Raw genomic sequence first — 22,159 nt, forward strand, 5'->3', positions numbered from 1 at the left:
AGGTTGCTCTCCCACACAATGGAAGGAGCAGCTAGAGCAGCAGGTGTTGGCGTGATTGTCCGACGCCATGCCTGGATGCGCATTTCTGACCTCCCGGATTCCTTCAAGTCTTCCTTTTTGACTTTTTGAATGCCCCATTCAGCCCTCCATGCTCTTTGGTTCTAAGGTCAAGGATACTTTAGCCAGGTGCGAGCAGGACAGAAGACCTTGTCTGCCATGGGCCTGCGCTTCTTCAAACCTCAGCATTCCTTCTCCAGGAATCAGAGGAGTGGAAAGTTGTGGCACAAGAAGTCGCAAGGTTTCTTTCGTGACGCACGTGGCGAGGACTCCTCCAGAGGCAGAGGAGGGTCCGACGGTGGAAGATGTCCCTTTAGGAGCAGAGGGGGTTACCGGAATCAGGGCTCCAGAGATTCTTTCTCTGGTAGGCCCCATCAATGCTCCTGAAGTGTTGCCCGATTACTTTCCTCCAGAAGCAGTCGGGGTGCATTTCTCTCTGCACCAAGCAGCCTGGTCCTCCATTACCGATGATCTATGGGTGCAGAGAATTATCACCAGAGGCTATCACATTTCCCTCAAATCCTTTCCAAGACCTCAATTCTCCCTTTCCGATGTTCCACCCAGTCAAAGAGAGGAGGCAGCTTCCGAAATCAAGAAGTTTCTTCTAAAGTGAGTCATCCAAAAGGTCCCCCCAGATCAATGCAGATTAGGGTTCTACTTCAGACTCTTTTTGGTGCCAAAAAAGACGGGGGACTGAAGGCCCATTCTGGATCTCAGTCATTTGAATGAGTCAGTTATACAGACCAAGTTCCGCATGATCACTATTCAATCCATCCTTCTATGCCTTCGGGAGGGTGTGTGGCTGCGCTCTCTAGATCTCCAGGGTGTGTATTACCACATCAAAATGGGCAAACGCTCTAGGAGGCTTTTGCACTTCCGGCTGGGAGCCAATTATTTTCATTTCAGAGCCCTGCCTTTCGGTCTCTCGATGGCCCCCAGAGTGTTCGCGAAATGTCTCTCAGTGGTGACAGCTCACTTGAGACTTCATGGATTCCAGGTGTTTCCTTATCTGGATGATTGGCTCCTCTCTGCCCCCACCAACCATCTAATGACCAAACCTTCAGCCCTCACAACAACTGGAATTCATAGGGGCTATGTTCAACACTCAGCTCGGCCTAATATCCCTTCCTCATAACAGGCTCTTAAGACTGAGAACAGAAGTGCAAGTGATACTCGACCGCAGGAAAGTGTCTGCAAGGGAAGTTTTGCAGGCTCTGGGTTCCATGGCGGCAGTCATTCCCATTGTTCCATTGGGAAGGCTTCATATGCGCCTGTTTCAGTGGCTTTTTCAAACTCAATGGATACACAATCATCATCCCTTGAAAGCTCTAATCCTCATCACCAGTCTTTGCAAACAGGATCTCCTCTGGTAGATGAGAATGGATGAAAGTCTTTGGTGTCACCCCTTTCAACCTCTTCAGCCCAGTGCCACAGTGACTACGGACACTTCCCTGATAGGGTGGGGGAGGCAATTTTCAGGAAAAATCTGTTCAAGGCACGTGGTCTCCTCTAGAAGTCAACTTACACATCAACGTTCTAAAGCTCAGAGCTGTGTTACAGGTGTTACAAGCTCTCCACCCTGTTCTTCCTCTCGGACCAATTTCTGTCCAGTCTGACAACATGTCTGTGGTCTGGTACATCAACAAGCAGGGAGGGACCAGATCTTACCCCCTTTGCCACAAAGCCATGAGAATTTGGCAGTGGGTGATAGCTACAAACTGTTTCCTGATTGCTACACACATCTCGGGGAGTTCCAATGTGATTGCGGTCAGGTTGAGCCGATGCATCCTGCTTCCTCACAAGTGGTCTCTCAACCTGAGTGTGACGGAGGAAATTTTCAGCTGCTGGGGCTGGCCTTGCTGCAATCTGTTTACCTCCCCCTCCAATACGAAGTGCAGCAGCTACTTTTCCCTCTTTCCTCCACAGGGGGAGTCCCTGAGAGATGCTTTGACTCTTGATTGGCCCACGGGTCTCCTGTACACTTATCCTCTCATCCCCTTGATACCCTTGGTCTTAAGGAAAGCTACTCGGTTGAAAAGCAGAATGATTCTCATTGCACCATTCTGGCCTTGTCAGGTTTGGTTCCCCTTCCTTCAGCCACACCTGCTCCGACCTCCTTGGATTCTAGACTTCCGTCAGGATCTCATTTCTCACCCATAAGGGTTGTCGTCTCCAAATCTGTCCACTCTCAAACTGACAACTTGGTTGCTCCACTTCCATTAGTAGCCCGGCTTGAATCACTTTCTTCTCTGGTATGGAATATCATTTTGGCCTCCCACAAACCTTTTACCAGAAAACTTTATAAAGACAACTGGAAACGTTTTTCCTTGTGGGCACAAGAGCTGTCTCTGGATCCTGTTTCTGTTCCAGTAGCTCTGGTCCTTCAATACCTGACCGAGCTTTTCCCTAACGGGGCTTCTGCAGCCACAATTCGGGTGCATCTAGCTGCCATCTCCAATTTCCATGATGGTTCAGATGGAATTCCTATTATTTCTTCCCGTCTGTGTAACACTTTCTTGAAGGGGATTTTTCATTCTAGACCTCCCATTAGGCAACCTGTGGAATCATGGAATCTGTCTAGGATGCTTCAAACTTTGACTCTACCTCCCTTCAAGCCGGCTGCAACCTGTGATGTGAAGTTTCTGTCCTGGAAGACCTTGCTTCTGGTGGCAGTTACTTCAGCCAGACATGTATCAGAGCTGCAAGCATTATGCATTGAGTCCTTATTTGATTTTCCATAAGGACAGAGTATCACTTTGCACCAATCCCACTTTCTTACCCAAGGTGGTTTCAGAATTCTCTATTAATCAGTCCATTGAGTTACCCATATTTTTCCCTAATTATACCAGCAAAGGGGAGTACTGCCTCTATTCCTTGGTTGTCCACAGACAGTTGCGGTTTTATTTGGACAGGACAAAGTCTTTTTGAAAGTCAGATCAGCTTTTTGTTGCCTTTGCCGGCTCTAGAAAGGGATCGGCAGTGTCTAAGGTTACCTTGTCTTAATGGCTTAGGGATTGCATCTCCTTTGTTTATTCTCTGGAGGAGGAATTGGCTTCTGGCCGCATTAAACCTCATTCCACTAGAGCTGTGGCCGCTTCTGTCGCCTTTCATGCTAGGGCTTCCATGGATGATATTTGTGCAGCTGCCACCTGGGCTAAATCCCATACCTTTATCAAGCATTACAAATTGGATCTGATCTCCAGGGGTAGAGCTGCCTTTGAATGTTCTTCCATGAGGGCCACCCAGATTCTGTAGTAGCTAGGGCCACCCCGATTCTGTAGTAGCTAGGACCCGGTCCCATCAGTGAGGAGTGGAAGAAGATTAACAACTTCAAATAAAGAAGTTATGTCTTACCATAATGTTCCAGCTGAGTTGTTGATCTTCTTCCATTCATAACACCCTCCCACCTTCCCCTGCCAAAGGCTCCTGGCGGATCTTTGGGTCGTTTTGGTGTGTTAGGGTGTTTGCACAGAGATGGCCTCTGCCTTTGTTTCTGTTTCTTATATATATGTTGCTACTACGTGTTCTGCAAACTCGATCTGAGGTATGGGATGAAGGGCATTGTGGGTAGTAGCATGGCTCAAGAGTTTGGTGTACGCTAGCTTGGTATTTGGCCAACTCTGTTCCAAGGGTTCGGAACCGTACCCATCAGTGATGAATGGAAGAAGATAACAACTCAGATGGAACGTTATGGTAAGACATAACTTCTTTTTCTCACTGGCCAAGCTAATATTATCTGAGGAATCACTGGCCAGTCCTTTTTCAGTCTTTAGGGATTGCAGTGAACACTGCAAAATCCCAGTTGGGCATGTCTGAACTACTGTGATCTTCCACATGCAGTTCTATGCAGAGCTTGCTTGCACATGGACTGGATTCAACCCTTTCTGAAACTAATCTGTCAAATTGTTCATTCACAGTTCATCACAACCCAACTTTGCCTAAGGACCTGGGGGCTGAAGGCAGCTGCACTTCCCAAGAAACACCTTGTGAAATCTTACATGAAAGGACTTTAGTGGACCTTAAGTGTTGTGTAGTGCTCACAATTCTCAGACTCTATGTCACTAAAGTTAAGAATATTCAAAATGTGCAGGGCTTATCGAAAATGGAGGCTACTCATGCCAAATCTGACTCTAGGCAGTCAGTTTCAGTCCCCTACACTGTATATCAATGGATGTGTGTGTGTGTATATGTACACACACACACACACACACACACACACACACACACACACACACACACACACACACACACACACACACTGTGAAATTGCTAGATTTTGGAAAGAGGTAATTTGGTTCTCAGGATTTAAAACCCTTTATAAGTCAACCTATTTACTATTAAGGAAAACACAGCTTTCCCTAGAGTCATCTATTCTCCTCTTACCAGTAGACTTCCAAGATTACTACACACTTCTAGACAGTGTCATGCTCTGAGCCAAGCCTTATGTCACTGACCTGCACTAATCCATTGCCAAATATGCCTGTCTGTGTGTTGATGCTCAAAATTGTCAGAGAGTAATCTCCTTGCCTTAACATTCCCTCAGTCCCTTCACTATTCTACTTTGAGGCTTTGTCAACAATACCACTAGACATCACATAGGAACAGCAAACTAGCTCCTCTTGTCAGCCTTTTTTCACTTGTGTCTTGAGGCAGTGTAAAATCTGTCTCATGCTCACTGAAAATTATTTCTTGCTTAACACAGTAGATTCTGTTTGTGAGAAGTATAAATACCTAGCAAATATGGAGGCATTCCTCTCCCTGTCCTCAGCATACAGTGAGCACATGGTTGCGAGATAGGGACAAAAAAAAAGGTCTTTCACACAAAGTGAAGACCAAAAAAAAAAAAAAAGGTCTTTAATGCAGAAAATCAGAGGCTCGCCGGGATTTTAACCGGCAAAGCGGGACTCAGGATCGGGCTGCTGATCTCAGGACAGTCCCACTCAAATAGGAATGTCTGGCAACCCTGAGTGAGCATATCAGCTCATTATTGAAATGTTAGAACTTGTACTGCTGAGTGCAGACACATGAAAGAAAAAAAAAGATAAAAAATGCAAAAGAGAGTCTTGAACATATTCACTTTTACACTTTTATTTTTATGTCCATTTAGACAAATGCATTGACCTGCTAGTCCTAGTAGAATCAAATATAGTGGTAAATTCAAAAACGAACCACTCTGGTAGTCAATCAGTATAAACAAACTGCATAACAGGAGAAATAAAATACCGCTCAAAATACCATGTAGATCTGACATCCTCAGGATTAAGATAATGTTAAAATAGCATGAAGATAATGTTAAAAAAAACTTCACTGGGAAACTGAAAGCGACTATAAAGACCAGTGAAGCATCCATCACTTGAACTCAGAATAGCAAATGAGGCAAAGGATAACTGCAAATCCTTCTTCAGTTACATTAGAAAAGTAAGGAATAATTCACAACTCCGTTTTGAACTTTTCTGATGTTCATCGTGTTTCACTGTTGCAGTCCTTACAAAATGGGTTATCCAGCTCCTGGTAGCCCTCAGCCGGCATGAATACCTAAGAATTCTGGCTGCCATCAGTTGTTAACCTGAAGTCAAGACGCCATGTATAAAGGAAGGCAGCTGACGTCATTTTCCTCAGTCTTTCTTGCCATGGAGCCCAAAGCAGATGCAATTCGCACTAGTGCCGGTTGGCCGATTACCTTTGTTCTGTATTCCAACTGCTAAGTTGAAGACATCTTCAGATAAGTACCCCATTGGGGACCCTCTTTTTTGCTTTAACGAATGTCAGATAAAGTTAATAACTGTCTTGCCTCTGGAAAACAGATTCTGCACCGTGATTTTCATTCTTACTGTACAACATGTTTGGGCCTTGAGCATGACGTCCCTAACTGTGAACTCTGTGCCTCCTTCAACCCATGTACTATATGCCATAGAGTTAAGATTTTGTATAAGTATTTCGGAGTCTGACCTAGGTTTGCCGTTTTCTGGTCTCCTGACTTCAGATGGGCCTAGAAAACGTAAGGATAAAGACCGCGACAGGCCTAGGGTCAAATCTGCTGATGACGCACCGAGGCAAATGGTTGTTATCCCAGCGGTTGTCAGCGAGGTGCTTTCACAGCCCCTGCACTCCACAGATGTTCAGCCACAGGCCTCTGCTGAGACCGTTACCGAGTCCTCCATGCTGCAGGCTTCTACTCCATTAACAGACCCTCCACCAGTCGATGCCTCAGATGGGTCCGGAGCCGCTAAGCAGGCACCGGCTTCTGATGCCTCCTTTCATTGTCATGAGACCAGAACCAGACAGACTACCAGTGTTCAGACTTCACCTGTTGCTAGGCCTCCTGAGTCCCTCCAGTTTACTAGCAAACCTTCCAGCCACAAAACTACCTACAAGCAGGCATCGGCCTCCCCTCCTTTGACTCAATCTCAACTTTTTTCTGGTTTTGAGGATTCTGATGCTGAAGACTCTATCCCTTCTGCCTCCCCTCCAGAAGATTTCTTATTTTGGGGATTCTTTGAATACTCTTAGGAAGCACTTTAAGTGGGAATGTCAGGACTTTCCTCAGTCTAAGGAAAGGATCAAAGAATTTTTGGATTTGCCACAGCATAAGCCTCTGGCTATCCCTTCAGTATTGGAAGTTGTGGATGATGTTTTCATGGAAAATTCTTTATCTCCTTATTCTGTCCCACCTGCTCCCAGAAAGCCTGACAGATATTATAGGGTTTCAGATTCAAATCTGTTTCTTTTCAAGAATCTTACTGCTGATCCAGAGGTTATTTCCCAGGGGCCTAAAGGCGTTAAAGCTACTGTAGCTAAAAATCCTGTACCCTCTTGTAAGGAATCTAGGGCTTTGGATATGTGGGGTAAAAAGGTCTACACCTCCGCCACTCTTGCCATTAGGTCTGTTAATTGTCTTTTTCATATGCTTAAGTATCAGCAGCATACTTTGGAGGCTATTAAAGCTAAGATTGCTGATGTTCCTTCTCTTATGGAGAATAAGGACTTGCAAGATTTACTTAATTCTGCCATTCTTGTCACTAAGCACTCTCTGCATTGTGGTTTTGACACTTTGGAGGCTTCCTGCAGAGCAGCAGCCACCGGTTCTGTTATTAGAAGACATGCTTGGCTCAGGGAGGAGCCTCTTTCTGAACCACTTAAATCTAAATTACTGGACATTCCTTTACATAGGGACAATCTTTTTGGCAGCAAGGCTGAAGAGATGTTGAAAAATTTGGAAGATAAGGCAAAATCTATTCAACCTGTTAAAGATTTCCTCCAGGTTCAACCTCCTAGGTTCAGTAGGCATTATCCTTACAAATCTTGGCCTTTTCCTGATCCTAGCAAGTAGGGTCACTCCAGGCCTAGGGGTTTCAGGTCTTCCGCAGGCAAACTTCAGTCCCTGAGAAGACGAAGGAATGACACTCTTCATCTTCTAAATCAGGGAGTTCCAAGCAACCTTCCCAAAGCAAGCATTCTCAATGCCTCTGGCCTTCCAATGCCACCTCTGCAGGCCCAGGGTTTCCTTTGGGGGAAAGGTTAGCCAGGTTTGCAGAGGTATAGTATTCCATCACAGACTAATGGGTGCTCAACATAGTACACCAAGGCTACAAGTTCTACTTCCACACCTTCCCTACAGGGATACCCAGACATACCCCCAAATCAAAGGATAGAGGCAGAAAAGTAAGTTTCCTCTTTACTGACTCTGGGTGCTTTAGAACCAGTTCCTGCAAATCAGGCAGGCCAAGGGTTTTATTCAAGACTTTTTCTGGTACCCAAAAAGGGGACATCTGGCACCTTATTCTGGATTTGTCTGTTCTAAACACTTTTCTACTGATTCCCAAATTCAAGATGCTCACTCTTCAACAGTTACTGCCAATGCTGAACAAGGACTCCTGGTTGGTAACTTTTGTTCTCAAAGAGGCTTATCTGCACATTCCAATTCTCTGCACTGTCCTTTGGCTTATCTACTGCTCCAAGAGTCTTCACAAAGTGTCTGGCACCAATCATTGCTTTTGGCAGACAGGAAAATATTCAAATTTATCCTTACCTGGACGACTGTCTCATTCAAGCAAACTCTCCAGAACAACTTCTACAGGATTTGGAGTTCGTGAAAAACCTCCTCACCTCTTTGGGCTACACTCTCAACAAAAAGAAGTAAAAATTGGTACTTACAAGGGAGATGGTATTCCTGGGAGGAGTCTGAATACAGCCGCCCAGATGGTATTCCTCCCTCTAGAGAAACAGAGATCTTTTGACTTACTGCAACGAAAAGAAGTCAAAATTGGTACCTACAAGGCAGATGGTACTCTTGGGAGCGAGTCTGAATACAGCTGCCCAGATAGTATTCCTCCCTCTAGAGAAACCCGAGATCTTTCAACTTACTTAAAAAAATTTAGCAAGCATGACTCCGCTCTCTGCAAGGCAATTCCTGCAAGTTCTGGGGTTCATGGCTTCATGTATTCTGATGATTCCATATGAAGGACTGCATATAAGGAAAATACAGTGGTACCGCAAAAACCTTTGGTGTCAGCATACACAGGACTTGGACATGATTCTTCCTCTGATTCCCTGCCTGAAAATGGACTTTCTCTGGTGGGCAACAGCCTGTTTACAGAACAAGGGTCTGCCTTCTTGCCCACCACCTACCAACTGGACTCTCACCAAGGATGCCTCGGATTATGCATGGGGAGCACATCTGGAAGACAGGTGCATACAGGGGACTTGGCGCACTCTATGCATTCATCTGCACATAAACTTAAAAGAATTGATGGCAGTCCAGCAGGCCTTGTTGGAGTTCAAGCATCTACTCTCCCCTGGTACTGTTTTGATCAAGACAGACAACACCACAGTTATGTGGTACATCAACAAGCAGGAAGGGACTCCCTCTTATCCCCTGTGCAGACAAAGCATCAGACTATGGTCCACTGCAGCCTCCATGGCCATTCATCGCATTGTCCTGTTTCTTCCAGGGAGGCTCAACACCTTGGCAGACCAATTAAGCAGACATGTTCTGGATCGTCATGAGTGGCAACTGAACAAGATCATCTTCCATCACATCACATCACTCAGCTATGGGACACTCCACAAGTGGATCTATTCTCCTCTCCAACCAGTTATCTTCTTCCAACCTTCTGCACCAGGGAGCATCACAACAAAGCCTGGAGAGTGGATGCTCTGTTCTTCAAATAGACACATCTCTGGATCTATGCCTTCCCTTCTCTTTCTCTTCTTCCCAGAGTATTGCTAAAGATAAGGGACGAAAAACCAAAAGCTACTCTCATAGCTCCGGACTGGCCCAGGCAGCTTTGGTATCCACTTCTACGCAGCCTTTCGCAGGCTCAGCCTTGGCATCTACCCCTGATACCAGATCTCTTGGTTCAGGAGGGAGGAAAATGTCTTCATTCTCATCTTCAAACTCTGCATTTAGCTGCCTGGCTAATAACTTAACCCTTTCACAACAGGTGGTTGAGGTTCTTAATGAGGCCAGGAGGCCTAGCACCAGGAAACCTTATGCAGACAAATGGAAAAGATTTTGCTTTTGGATGCAGGCTTAAGGGGAAGACTCTTCTCTTCGCTCCCTGCCTCTCATTTTTGATTACCTAGTAGGCTTGCTTAATAGTGGACTTCCTTTTTCTTCTATCAAGATTCATGCTTCAGCAATTTCTTTCCATTGTTTTTTGAACAACCCATTTTCTCTCATCATTTGATGAAACAGTTCCTTAGGGGAGCTTGCAGAAGGGCTACTACTCCTGCTTGGGATCTTAATTTTGTCCTTGAGAAGCTTACTCTGCCTCCTTTTGAGCCTGCTGCCTCTGCAGATTTAAAGTTTCTCTCCTGGAAGACTGCTTTTCTCCTGACTATTACTTCATCTAGAAGGGTCTCTGAGCTGCAAGCCCTTATGGCAGTGGAACCTTTTATGAATTTTCATGCAGATCAGGTTTCTCTTAGAACTAATCCCTCCTTCATGCCTAAGAAGGTTTCTAGCTTGACACTTAACCAGTCTATCCACCTGCCTACCTTATTTTCCAGTCTCCAGAATTTAGGGGAAAGGATTCGGCATTCTCTTAATGTATATAGACAGCTACGTTTTTACTTGGACAAGGCGAAACCCTTTAGGGGATGAGAGGGGGATAAAGTTAGCACTGAACCTATCTGCCAGGATGTTGGCAATATCAGTTGGTTCTGTATATTTAGTGTCACTGTGCTGTAACTCAGAGCAGATCTGAGTGTTGCCATTGAGATTCTTGACATAGCTGTAGAATGCTTTGTGGCTGTCTTTAGAGTCAGTAGCGATTTTGTTTTCGTAACTAGCTATGGAGGATTTTATGAGGGATCTCAGCTTCTTACTGAGGCTGACCAGGGAGTTCCTCCAATCATTGGATTTTACTCTTTTTTGCAACAATTTCTTTCTTCTGTTGTAGAGTTTGTTTATGGCAGGGGACCACCAGATTGGCTTCCTTTTTTTGGAGGATAGCATCTTGGTTCTGTTAGGGATTGCACAATCCATGCACTCGTGTAAGTGCTTATAAAGTGCATTTGTGTAGGATTCAGCAGTCATACTTCTATTATCCATTAGCATGGGTGTCGTGAAATTTGCCACTTCTGTATTAAGAAGCGTGAAGTTGGCTTTGGAGAATTTTTTTAAAGTGGTTTCCCAAATGGTGGGTGGGGGCGGGATGTGGATGTCTATGGTGATTAGCTTCTGGTCGGATCTGACCAATGAGGAATTGACCTCTGGTGTGGAGCACCGGTTGCCCATGTTGGTAATGACCAGGTCTAGGATATTGCTGCCTCTGGTGGGGGTGTGGATAAGTTGATCCAAGGCATTGAAATTTATGAGTTCCAGAAAACATTGAGCACAAGAGTTGGTACATGAATGTTTTTTCCAGTTAATGGTGGGGTAGTTGAAATCGCCCATTATTAGGGTGTTATGTTGTACCCTAATATTTTCCAGTGTATCAGGAAATGAGGAGTGGGAATCCTGGGGCATGGTGGGGGATCTGTAGCAAGCTACAATTTGGATTGCAGTCTTGCCCAGAGTTAGTTGCACTTGGATAATCTTGGCTGCATTATGCTGAGCAACTAGCCTGGAGGAGTGGATATCCTTATGGAATATGAACACGCCTCTGCCTTTAGTGTTTCAGTCCAGGTTAGGTGGCTGAAAGGTGTGGTATGAATTATAGCCCAGTAATGCAGGAGTACTCTCTGGAGCCTTGAACCAGGTCTCTGTCACGGCACAGATGTCGATGTTCTCCAATTTTAAGAAGTGCCTCGAGTAAGTGCTTTTTGAGGTTTAGACTTCTAGCATTGAGTAGCAATACCCTCAGATTTTGCTTGCTTGTACCTGTTATGGTGGTGAATTTGTCATTTGAACCTTGCCTAAAAAAGGCACTATGGGGTGGCTAGAGCCTTAGCCAGTATCCGGAATCCCAGGGGCGATAGGTGCAGGCCATCTCTGGCAAAGCATCGTGGTTTGTCGATCATGTCATCCCAGGCAGACAGATACTGGATCCCCTTAGAATGACACCAGAAGCTTAGCCAATTGTTGAAGTCAGTCATTTTGTCCTTGTACTGTGGTATCATTCTGGGTGATGGCAGGATGCTACTCTGGGCTAGGGTCATACCTGCCTGAGCTACAAGATCGGACAGCTCCTCCATGTTCCCTTTTCATGTGGTCCAGGGAAGTATGTCTCAGGTCATTCACACCAACACGGACAATGACAGAGTCATATTTGTACTTGTAGTGGAGTGACCTGACCTGAGTGCATGCGTTATGTGACGGATCCTGGCACCCGACAGGCAGCTAACAGTAACTTTCTCCTTGTTTAGCCTGGTGAGTTGGACATCAGTGTGCCTGACTATAGAGTCACCTATGACTAGAGTGTTGGGTATGTTGCTATGCCTTATGGGATGTGGTTGAGTGGTACACTGAGTTTGTGGGCTATGTGTCATTTGGGATGTGTTGAGGGGTGGAGGTTGTTTCTCCTCATGATAACAACGATCATAGAGAGATTTATTTCCAGCAAAACCTTATCCATTGTTGGAAAGGTAAATGTTTGAGTTAAAGAAACAAAAAGTCCAGGGGTTGACTAAAATAATTAGGAGTGCCTAGGACTTGAACCAGAGACTTATGTTGAGAGCTTGAAATGATCAGGAAGAAGACAAGCAATAGTCCAGAATTAGTGAATAAAAGTGAACTATAGCATCAGTCCCATAAGACATATCGTCAGACTTGTGAAATATGGTTTTGTAAGAAGTAGCTGAAAAAGACTGGACATTTCTTGACTGTTAGAGTGATCGGTAATGTAAAGCAAAAAAAAAAAACAGTTTATGTCATTCGTGTTTAGGCAGACATTGAAGGGACTGAAGTGATAACTATAAGTAAACCAAGTTTTTTTGTTCCTTTCAATATTTGTATAAAATTATCATGGTGTAAATTGCATGCGTATTGCAAAGCAGTTTTGTGTAGGTTACATTTAGAGCTATTTTAAATGTGAGGTGGGGGGTTTTGTCACTGGCTGCTCTATTTCCTAGTGATATTACAGTAAAATTATTTTTTCTTAGTTATAATGTATCCAGGTTTTACACTGTAATATGGTAAGAAAGTCTGGGAAAAAGCATGCTAAGTACTTACATAGATAAATACAATTATTTCAGACAGGTAAAAATGACTGCCAATATATCAAAATAGTTATTCCCGTAATAGGTGTCCAAGTTGTTCTTAAAATATCTAAATTAATGCTTGCTTTAGTTGCTACTGTCTCAAAGAGCCAATTAGTACATCTCTTACTCTTATATAATCTACATAGGTAGTCTGAAGATTTTGTACTATTGTTTGATAATCCTAAATATTCCCAAAAGAAGTTGTTTCTAAATTATCTATATACCTGAATAAGGTCTCCTCTTAAATATCTGTATGAGACACTTAAGTTTAGATATTTTAATCTTTTATAATAACTTAAATTTTCACATCCATGTATACCCTTGTTATATTTCTGCTGTATGCATTCCAATTTAGGCATGTTTTTTCTTAAAAAGTTTCCATTTTGTTATTCCATATTGGGGTTTGGGTCTAATGTAGCTTATAAGCAACAATGTACTAAGTTCTGATTTCCTAGTCTTTATTACTCTTTTTATACAACATATAGTTCTATAACAGTTGTTATCCAGTTGGGGATATGATTAAAAAAACACTCAAAGCTGAATCTACCCATGTACCCAGGTTCTTAACTGAATCTGCAGTTTCAGTCACTGTGTGCTGTATTAAATATCCATCCTTCAATCTATGTTGTCCAAATATCATATGCTTATTTTTTGTTGAATTTATCAGTATATTATTCTTCTGTGCCCAGATGATCAGTTTTGTCAAGTTCTTTTGTAGACATGCCCTATTTGTAAGAACACATGTAATCACCAATTTTCAAGTCATCTGCATACAGACTGTAGAACACCTCATATGAAGAAGATAGATCTGAAATATACAATCTTAACAAGTCTGGGCCTAGGACAGAGCCCAGTGAAACACCCTGCCTTTAACATAGAATTTCACCTGTCAAGTTGCTGTATGATGCTTGCCTTGTCCTGTTTGTCAAACTTGCAGCTATCCACCTTATCATGACAACATCAGTACTTAATCATTCTAATTTATCGATCATTGTTTTGTGTATGACACTCTGCTGAAGTTTAAATTTATATAAATTACATCACAGCACAATTTTTCATTTATAGATATTATATTGTTCTAGATCATCATGTTACAGGTAGTTATAGATTTATTTTCAACACATGCATGCTGATATATGGTTTCAAGACTCAGCTTTTCCAGTTCTGACAATAATTCATCCAAAATAACCTTCTGCTTATTTCTCTACAAGAACATAAACTTATGAGTTTGTACTGTCTGTATGACTCTGCATTTGCCTTATTCCCCTTTTCCCTTAAATATAGGTTTAACAAGTGCATGTCTCCAGTCTTGAGAATGACCTAGTGAATAAGTGATACAATGGGACTTTAAGTTCAAGCTGTAGTGCACTCAGTCATGATTGCTAATTCCGTCTCATCCCTGTGATTTGTTTGGTTCAATTTGTACAGTTCTTTTTCAATATAATCAAATTTATTTTTATGTTCTATAATTACCTAGATGTTACTAGGACAGTTTATCACCTCCTTTGTGGAACCAAACTGTTTTGCATATTATTTTGTAAGTATATCTATAGTATGTTGTATTTAAGAATAAAGTGTAGAATCTCCACACAGTTTATCAATTTGTATGATTTTACTTCTACCTCATCTTATGTATCAAAGAAATGGTTTCCTATTATGCTGAATATTTTTGTGATGCTCGTGTACTGGCCCAGCAATGAAGGAACCTTAATCCTCACCGCTAACACCAGTGAGGGGTGCCCATATAGGGAAAGGATAATAAAGACACACACAGTAAAGTACAATTTCCCTTAAGAGCACACAGAGATCACAGTCAGTCTGGGGCTGGTTTCTCCCTTTCTCTCCAGGTATCCAATAAGACTTCCCACTGGCACAGCTATAGGGTTCAGATCTCAGCCTAGTGGACAAGCTAAAACCTCCAGCACCCTCTCTCTCCAACCACTGCTTCGTGTCCCTGTCCAAGTAGCTGACACACACACACACACACACACACACACACACACACACACACACACACACACACACACACACACACACACACACACTTTGAGATAAGAGTTATATACAACCACACAGACACTCCTGGGGAAGGCTGGCACAGGTTCTCCAGCTGTGCCCCTTTTCTGCCCAGTCTAAAAGGTAGTACCAGCTGCCACCACCCACTAATATTTATCAGCTACTCAAAGGTCCTTAAAAGGGTGTCCAATTATTACTGTGCAATATTATTATCCAAATGGTAAGTGTGACCTAACAGTCAAGACTTCTTTGGAGTGACTTGGTACAGCATCACTATATACATGCAATGTACTCTTTAGAGCTTAAATTATCTCTACACAAAACAGCTACAGTTGAAAGGTTTAAAAAATATTTAATAAATAATAAAAACACAAGACAATACTTCTTACTACACAGTGCTAGTCAAGGGATCAGAAATCACAGAGAAATACTTAAAATAATACAGTAGAAAAGTTCTGACATCACAGAAAACAAACTAGTGTAATCTTATTTCCTAGCTATATCTAAGAGAAAACACAGTTCTAAATACCTTACATCTAGAGCAAGACAGTGCTGGTGATGTTGGATGTTTTCAAGACAAATGCTCTGAGCTCTCTGATTCTCTCTCTTTAAATTGATAACACAGAGCTGCTTTACATGACATAATTCTTCACATTTCTCTGGTGTTCCCAGGTTAACAGAAACTACATTTACATTCTTTACACCAGAGCAATGAAGGACATTTATACATGCAAATTCTAGCCATTAACTCTGGCCTCAAAACAATAGGCAGAATTCCTTCATCCAGACATATCAGAGCCAACTTTAAAGATCAAAGACAGTCATAAAATGCTTGACTTAGTTTTCTTACAGCAGACTGCACTGTTGTTACATTTTTGAAGTTTAACATTTACTTGCATTCAGTGGTAGAATAATGGGGTTAATAAAGAGTATATGTGAGGAGTTGGAGGCAATAATAAAGGTGGGAGGATTCCTGTTTGACAAGCTGTGGTTGAACAGAAGAACCAAGCAAGGATGTCTTCTTTCTCTTCTGTTATTTGCTTTATATTTCAAGTATTTAGAAAAGAAAGTAAGGGATTCACAATTTCAAGGGTATAACTGCTGTGGAAATCTGGACAAGTTATCTTTATTTGCAGGTATTATTTTGTACTTGGCAAATCATGAAACTGATCTTTCAGTGTTGTGGAACATTTTGAGACAGTTTTGAGTCTTTTGCAGTGTAAAATAAATAAAGACAAATCAAAAGCTGCAGTGGTAAACTGTGTACCATTGCAGAAACTGGTTAGGCAATACCCATGTTTGCCTCGATAAGATAAGATGAAGTATTTAGGTGTATGGATTAAAAAGGATCCTATTACGGCATCTAAAGATGCATGGAATGAGATTAAACAAAAGGCAATATATAAAAGTTAAAAAACTGGAAGCTCTTGATTATTGATAAGCGGTGAAAATGTTTTTTTATTTTCTTAGTCTTATATATACATGTCAATAACATTTTTGTCAAATGGAGAAGTTTTTGTGCATGATAGTAAAGGATTGGAGGAATTTGTCAGGCTAAGAGGGTAAGGGTTAAGTGGAATAAGCTGATTTCCCTTATAGAATAATGTAGTTTGGGGTTACCTGATTTGTAGGAGTACTGTAAAGGTATGTGGTCAAGACTCATACTCATAATGGAGAAGGATATAAATCAAAGTAGAAAAGGATGATGGAATGGAGGATTTCAAGAGTCAGAGAATAAGAATTTAGATGCAAGTCTTTAATGAGCTGTAACAAATATGCAGAATATTATATTTGTAAAGTTTACAAAGAGTATTCTTGAGAACTAAAGCAACACAGGAATGAAGAAAGGAGATTTCATAAACAGATATGACATAGGGCTTTAGAAAATATTCTGGAATTTAATGGAGGAAGTTAGCAAAGGAAGCAATTTATTAGAAACAAGTAACTCGTGAGGGAAAGAAATACAGTGTGATGAAGCTAAGCAGGAATTTGCTTTGCAGTTTAGGGATTACCTTCTCTGTCTGGAACTGATAAAAAAGTATAGGCCGATAGAAAGGGACAGGGGTGTGCTAAGGGAAAAAGCCCTCTAGTAGAGCTTTTCGAGTGTAGAACTCAAGATGCTGAAAAAAAAGGATATTTAGTAGAGCATAAAAATAGTTTATGATCAGTCAGAGGATGTTAGAAAACATTAGGAAAAGAGAATAGAGAGGCAATTTACCAAGGAACAATTGTAGAAAAAGTCTGCTGGGCTCACAATTATGCTACAAACTGAAGAAGGTTTAGAATCTTTTCATGGAAGTTTTTTGCAGAAGTATTTTCATATCCCAAGTATACTTCACATGAGTTCCATGAGATAAATAGCAAATGTTGGAGACATACTGGGCAACATTTTTAGGAATGTAATGAGCTGGCACACTTTTAATATTCCATATAGAATACTTTGACAGAAACTTGGGGTGTAACCATTGGTAGTAACCAAGGAAATGACTCCTTTGAGCTATGATATAAGAGGTGACTTGCCTATTTATAGTATGGTCTTACTAAATTTAATGCTATTGACTGTCAAAAAAGCAACTACCAGAAAATGGAAATCAAAATCTATACTACCTTCAGCAGAATTTTGAATGCTGTAAAGGAGATAAAGAAACCGGAGATAGGAACTCTAAAAGAAAGACAGAGCAAATTTCATAGAAATAAATAGAATTTGTGGGAACAGTAAATGAGAAGGGGAGGACGGGTGTGGTTTAAGGGAAGGTAGGAACTTAGCAATTTATATAACGTTGGATTGAATGAAAATTGTAAAAAGGAAAACAAATATGTATACTGTACTGCCGTAATAATGGAAACTGTTATTGTGGTATGTTTTATTATTGATTAATGTATGTGAACCCAGGTTGCAATTTCAAATGCGATGATTTAATACAAATATTAAAAAAAACTTTGTCAAGAACACAGAGGTGTCCTTCAGGAATGTCCCACAAGAGGATCAGTTCAGGGCCTGAAATAAAGGCACACATGGAGAATATGGAGATGGAGGGAAAGACGCTCACTACCCTTGGCATGACATTTCAAACTTGCCAGAAGGCATTCTGAAAGATGCAGAGGAGCTAACATCAAATAAAGCATAGGTGTGGGCAGCAGTAAAAGAAAAATAAGTCTAGACACATTTCCAGAGAGGTTGCAGGCCTCATGGACAGAGTTATCTGCCATTGTTATTCAACAATTGTTCCACTTATGGGTAGTCAGAAGAAGCACTAAGATGCTGACAAGCTACTCCCCTCTGAAGGCATTCAAAAGATGTTTGAATATCCACCTCTCTGCATGTAAACCTATTACCATGGGAAGGTGGGTGAAGATAATTCTATCCAGGTTATTTTTAGTCCCAAAAAGGCAAAGAACCTCAGTCATTTGTGGATTTAATTAACTTAAACACATTCACCCCAGTATAAACCTCTTGGATGGTCTTGATGCAGCCAGTCCTTCCTAGTTTAGAAGTGTGGACATGTTCGTTCAAACCTCGGGATTACTTACTGTCACCTAAAGATTGCCAAGGAGTCTAGAAAGTATCTGTACTTCAGAGCTGGAGGCAGTCATTATCATTTCCAGTCTGTACTATTTCATTTCATCTCAGTTCCAAGGATGGTCACCAAGTACATGCCTGTGGCTTCAGTGCATTTGCTTCAGCAGTGAGTGAAAGTGCTCCCATATCAGGACAAGTGACTTCTCAATTCCCCATCCTTAAGTTACTGATTGTGATGGACACTCGGATTGGATTATTCTAAGCCCAGGGAATGTTATTGTTCTATGTTTTCTTTGTCCTGAATCCAACAAAATCACAACCATAATCATCTCAATCAGTAATGTTTCTAGGCTGCAGTGCAGGCACCGTGTTATATGGAACAATACTCCCCACAGATAGAGTTCAGACTTTACAAGGAAAGAATTCTATTGTTTGTCTTTCTTCCCCAGAGTCGTCTAACTTTTGTCTCAGCATCTTGGGTCTTACAGTGTCAGCCATGCATGTGATTACATGTGTGAAATGAGAATTCTCCAGTGGATCCTTGTGGTCTGATGGTCTGAAATGTGGATCCTGTGGAACACCAAATTGGAGTCTCTCAGGCCTGTAAATGCCATTTGTCATGGCTGATAGACACTGGCTACATATCTTTTGGCAGTCCCTTTTACCTGACATTGTCAGTGGCAACAATAAGCATAGATGCATCAGCCTTGGATTTGTGGAGAGTGGCGGCATTACATTTAGAAGACAATTCAGAGTTTTTTTATTTCTTTGGAACCATCCTTTTATGTTGTTGTAGTTGAGAAGAGAGCAGTTTCACTGACTGTACAAACTTTCTAGGACTCGTTCCTGGTAGTTCTGATCTTACACACAAACAGCATAGCTTTTGTATTGTATATCAACAGGCAGGGTTGGACTCAATCATACCCCCTTGTGCTGGTAAGTTGTGAGACTATATGTGTGGGCCATGTCCAGCAACCAGTTTTTGGAGTCCATCAATATTGCTTGGGAATTTAATCCTTTGATGGGGAAGCCAAGCAGATAGCTGCAGCTAACCTATGAGTGGTATCTTAAGTTCCCTAGTGACAAGAAAGAGCTTCTGAATAGAAAGGAAACCCTGCTGTGAGCTGTTTGCATCCCTGATCAGCACCAAATGCAGGGATTTCTTCTTCTTCAACCCATCTTTTTGGAGACCCTGCGGATGCTTTAGCACACAATAGCCAAGTGTATAGCTCTGTGCTTTTCCCCAGTTGCTGTGATGACAAAATTCATATTGAAAGACAAACTTTTGAAAGCCAAAGTCATCCCCATAGCTCTCTTTGGCCCTATAAAATCTGGTTCACATACTGCTTCTGCTTCATCTATTGGAAAAGTTCTTTTTCTTGAAACCCACAAAGAAACTGCTTTCTCCTACAATGGGCAAATTGTGCTCAGACATTCAGCAGTTGTCATTAACTCTGCCTTATCAGGTAAAATGGCTAATTCACTCTCCTCTTCCCAAAAGCTCAGCATAAGGTAGAGACTTGTAGGGACAAATCAATATACTTCTTAATATGTGCTACATATAAAGGAGGTCCCTTTTCATCAGCAGTTCCCACAGTACTTGACAATCTAGCAAGTTTTTTTTATACTGGTTTCACTTGCTTTTTATTTACATTTCACTTGGCTGCTATGTATAGTTTTCAGTAGGGAGCATAATGGCATCTAGTTAACATACATGAAAGTCTGAAAGTCTTTTTAAAGGGATTTTAATGCTGAGGCTTCCCTTACATGATTCACTATCTCTCTGGAACTTGTACTTCATAATCAAAAAATTGAACTGGCATCCTTTGAACCGTGTAGCTGTTGTATATTTAAAATATGTTACCTGGGAAATGTTTTTAGTGGTTATTAGTTTATCCAGAAGTGCTTCAGAACTTTATGCTCCTTCTGCTGAACTTGCTTATCTGGACCATCGTAAATATAGACTTGCTGTTAGGACAAGTTCTTCATTTATGCCTGAAGTTGCAACTGAATCAAATTTCAACCAGTATATTATTTTTTTCTGTACTACTGTAAGTATGGGGAATACTGTATACATGTATATCAGCATCTAAGATAATATATGAGCAAAATCAAGTCTGTTTGAAAAGACATCCACCAGTTTGTTTTTGTTTAATTTTCTCCTTATACACCTTATTCCTTCAGGAAAACGTTCTCTAACTTTCCCTTTATGGGCAAATTCATGTCTGTATGGAATGACATCTGCCTTTTTTTTTTTTTTACCTTGTCCTTGGGTCAAAAGGTCTCTAACTTCCCCATGCCAGATGTTATGTGATTACATTACATTTTGTAATGTCAAACATATCAAGTTATTATCTGAGTTTGTTAAAGTTTACTGTACAAGAACTGTGCCAACTTCAATAGGCTTCAATAAGAATGTAGTTCTTCATGATTTCTGTGCAGTGGCTACATGTCTCCTCTAAATACCATTGGAAAACATTATAAACTGGAAATATTTGCAGGATTCATATCTGCTTTTGGAGCTACTATTGCTAAGGGCATGTTCTTTTAAGGGTCCATTTGGTTTGGACTTGAGTTACATAGAATGGATCTACTCCTATCAGATATGAGAGTTAGCTACTTATCATAATGCTAGAGTTGTTGGAAGGGGTCCATCCTCTGTAATGATGCCATTATCTTTCCCTGCCTTGACCAGGATAGTTTGTGTCTTATTTATGTATATTCAATTTTTGACACTGCCACAGACAGTATGAAAAGTGCAATTCCCTTCCCTAAAATCAAAACAGGATCATAATGTACGTTCTTTGCATTTATGTGGATTTAGTTCTAGTTGTTTTAATGCACAGAATGGTTTAATGGATTTGAATTTTAATACTCCATTTTATTGTTCTCATACTTGTTGGTAATCATACCTTTCAACCTCTTAGAGCAAGAAATCTGCACAAAGCCATAAATAAATGTGGGATAAAAGCCCAAAATACAGGGACAATTTTTAAATATTGCTCTTACAATCTTATAAAGTTGATAGAATGACAGGTGTTACATTAGCTTGAAATAAGTGTAAGAAGTATGAAACTCAAATGTATGTCAGTATTTACTAACTTGCCACTTATTTGCCAGAAAAAACAATTTTATGAAAAGCAGACCAAAAATATGAGGCACAAATCTGGACAGTTGAGGGGTATACTTGTCTAAAAACTCAAGCCAAGATTACTGTGAGAATGGTAATAAAGAGAATTGTCATTATTTCTGTTAAATAACAACATATAAACTAATGATGTGAATCAGCAGCAACATGTAAACAATGTGTAAACTTGTGTAGTGCATTCATTTTTTGTCAGTCTTTTTGTAATGCTATTTTCTGCTGTTTTACCTAGTCAGAATACATATAATAGACCACAGCTGTTGTTATTAAGAAAAAAATGTAGTTTAATATCTACCTTTTTCAGATTCTGATGATGAAGATACTGAACATGGGAGCATAGCAAAAACATTCATCATGGAATCTTTTCCAAACCAAAACTGCTTTGTCTTTGAGCAACCTGCAACACCGAAACTGATTGCAAATTGCAGCAAGCTTGAGAATACGTCTTTGAATTTAACATTTTTGGAACAATCAGAAACTTTCTGTCAACATATATATAATAAATCCAAAGTTAAATGCATATGTGGAGAAGAGGTTAGAAATGGTGAAGGTGAGTACATGTATAATAATAATAATAGTAGTAATAATATTTGGTTTCATTTTTTAAAGCTGAAATAAATATATTTGCTGTTATCTGATCACTTATTCAGAAAATACTATCCATGCTTTACTAAACACAAAACAACAAATTCATAGATGGATGAACATTATGGAAGATGGCTAAATATTACTTCAGGAAATGGATGAAATAGTATTCTCAAAATTGTTGACGTAAT

At 41.0% G+C, this 22,159-nt stretch overlaps 1 protein-coding gene across 1 annotated transcript in view; it reads left to right on the plus strand.

Moving 5' to 3' along the window:
- The window catches only part of LOC122793178 (guanylate-binding protein 1-like), a 2,019,684-nt gene that overhangs the window by 1,146,967 nt on the left and 850,558 nt on the right, over positions 1 to 22,159 (plus strand). Inside the window, exon 7 of the mRNA XM_044061040.1 lies at positions 21,688 to 21,933. Coding sequence (XP_043916975.1) covers positions 21,688 to 21,933 — 246 coding nt within the window. The remainder of the gene's footprint in view (positions 1 to 21,687; positions 21,934 to 22,159) is intronic.

Source organism: Protopterus annectens, chromosome 1.part0 (assembly GCF_019279795.1).
Source record: "Protopterus annectens isolate FY-2018-M chromosome 1.part0, PAN1.0, whole genome shotgun sequence".
NCBI classification, from domain to species: domain Eukaryota; kingdom Metazoa; phylum Chordata; order Ceratodontiformes; family Protopteridae; genus Protopterus; species Protopterus annectens.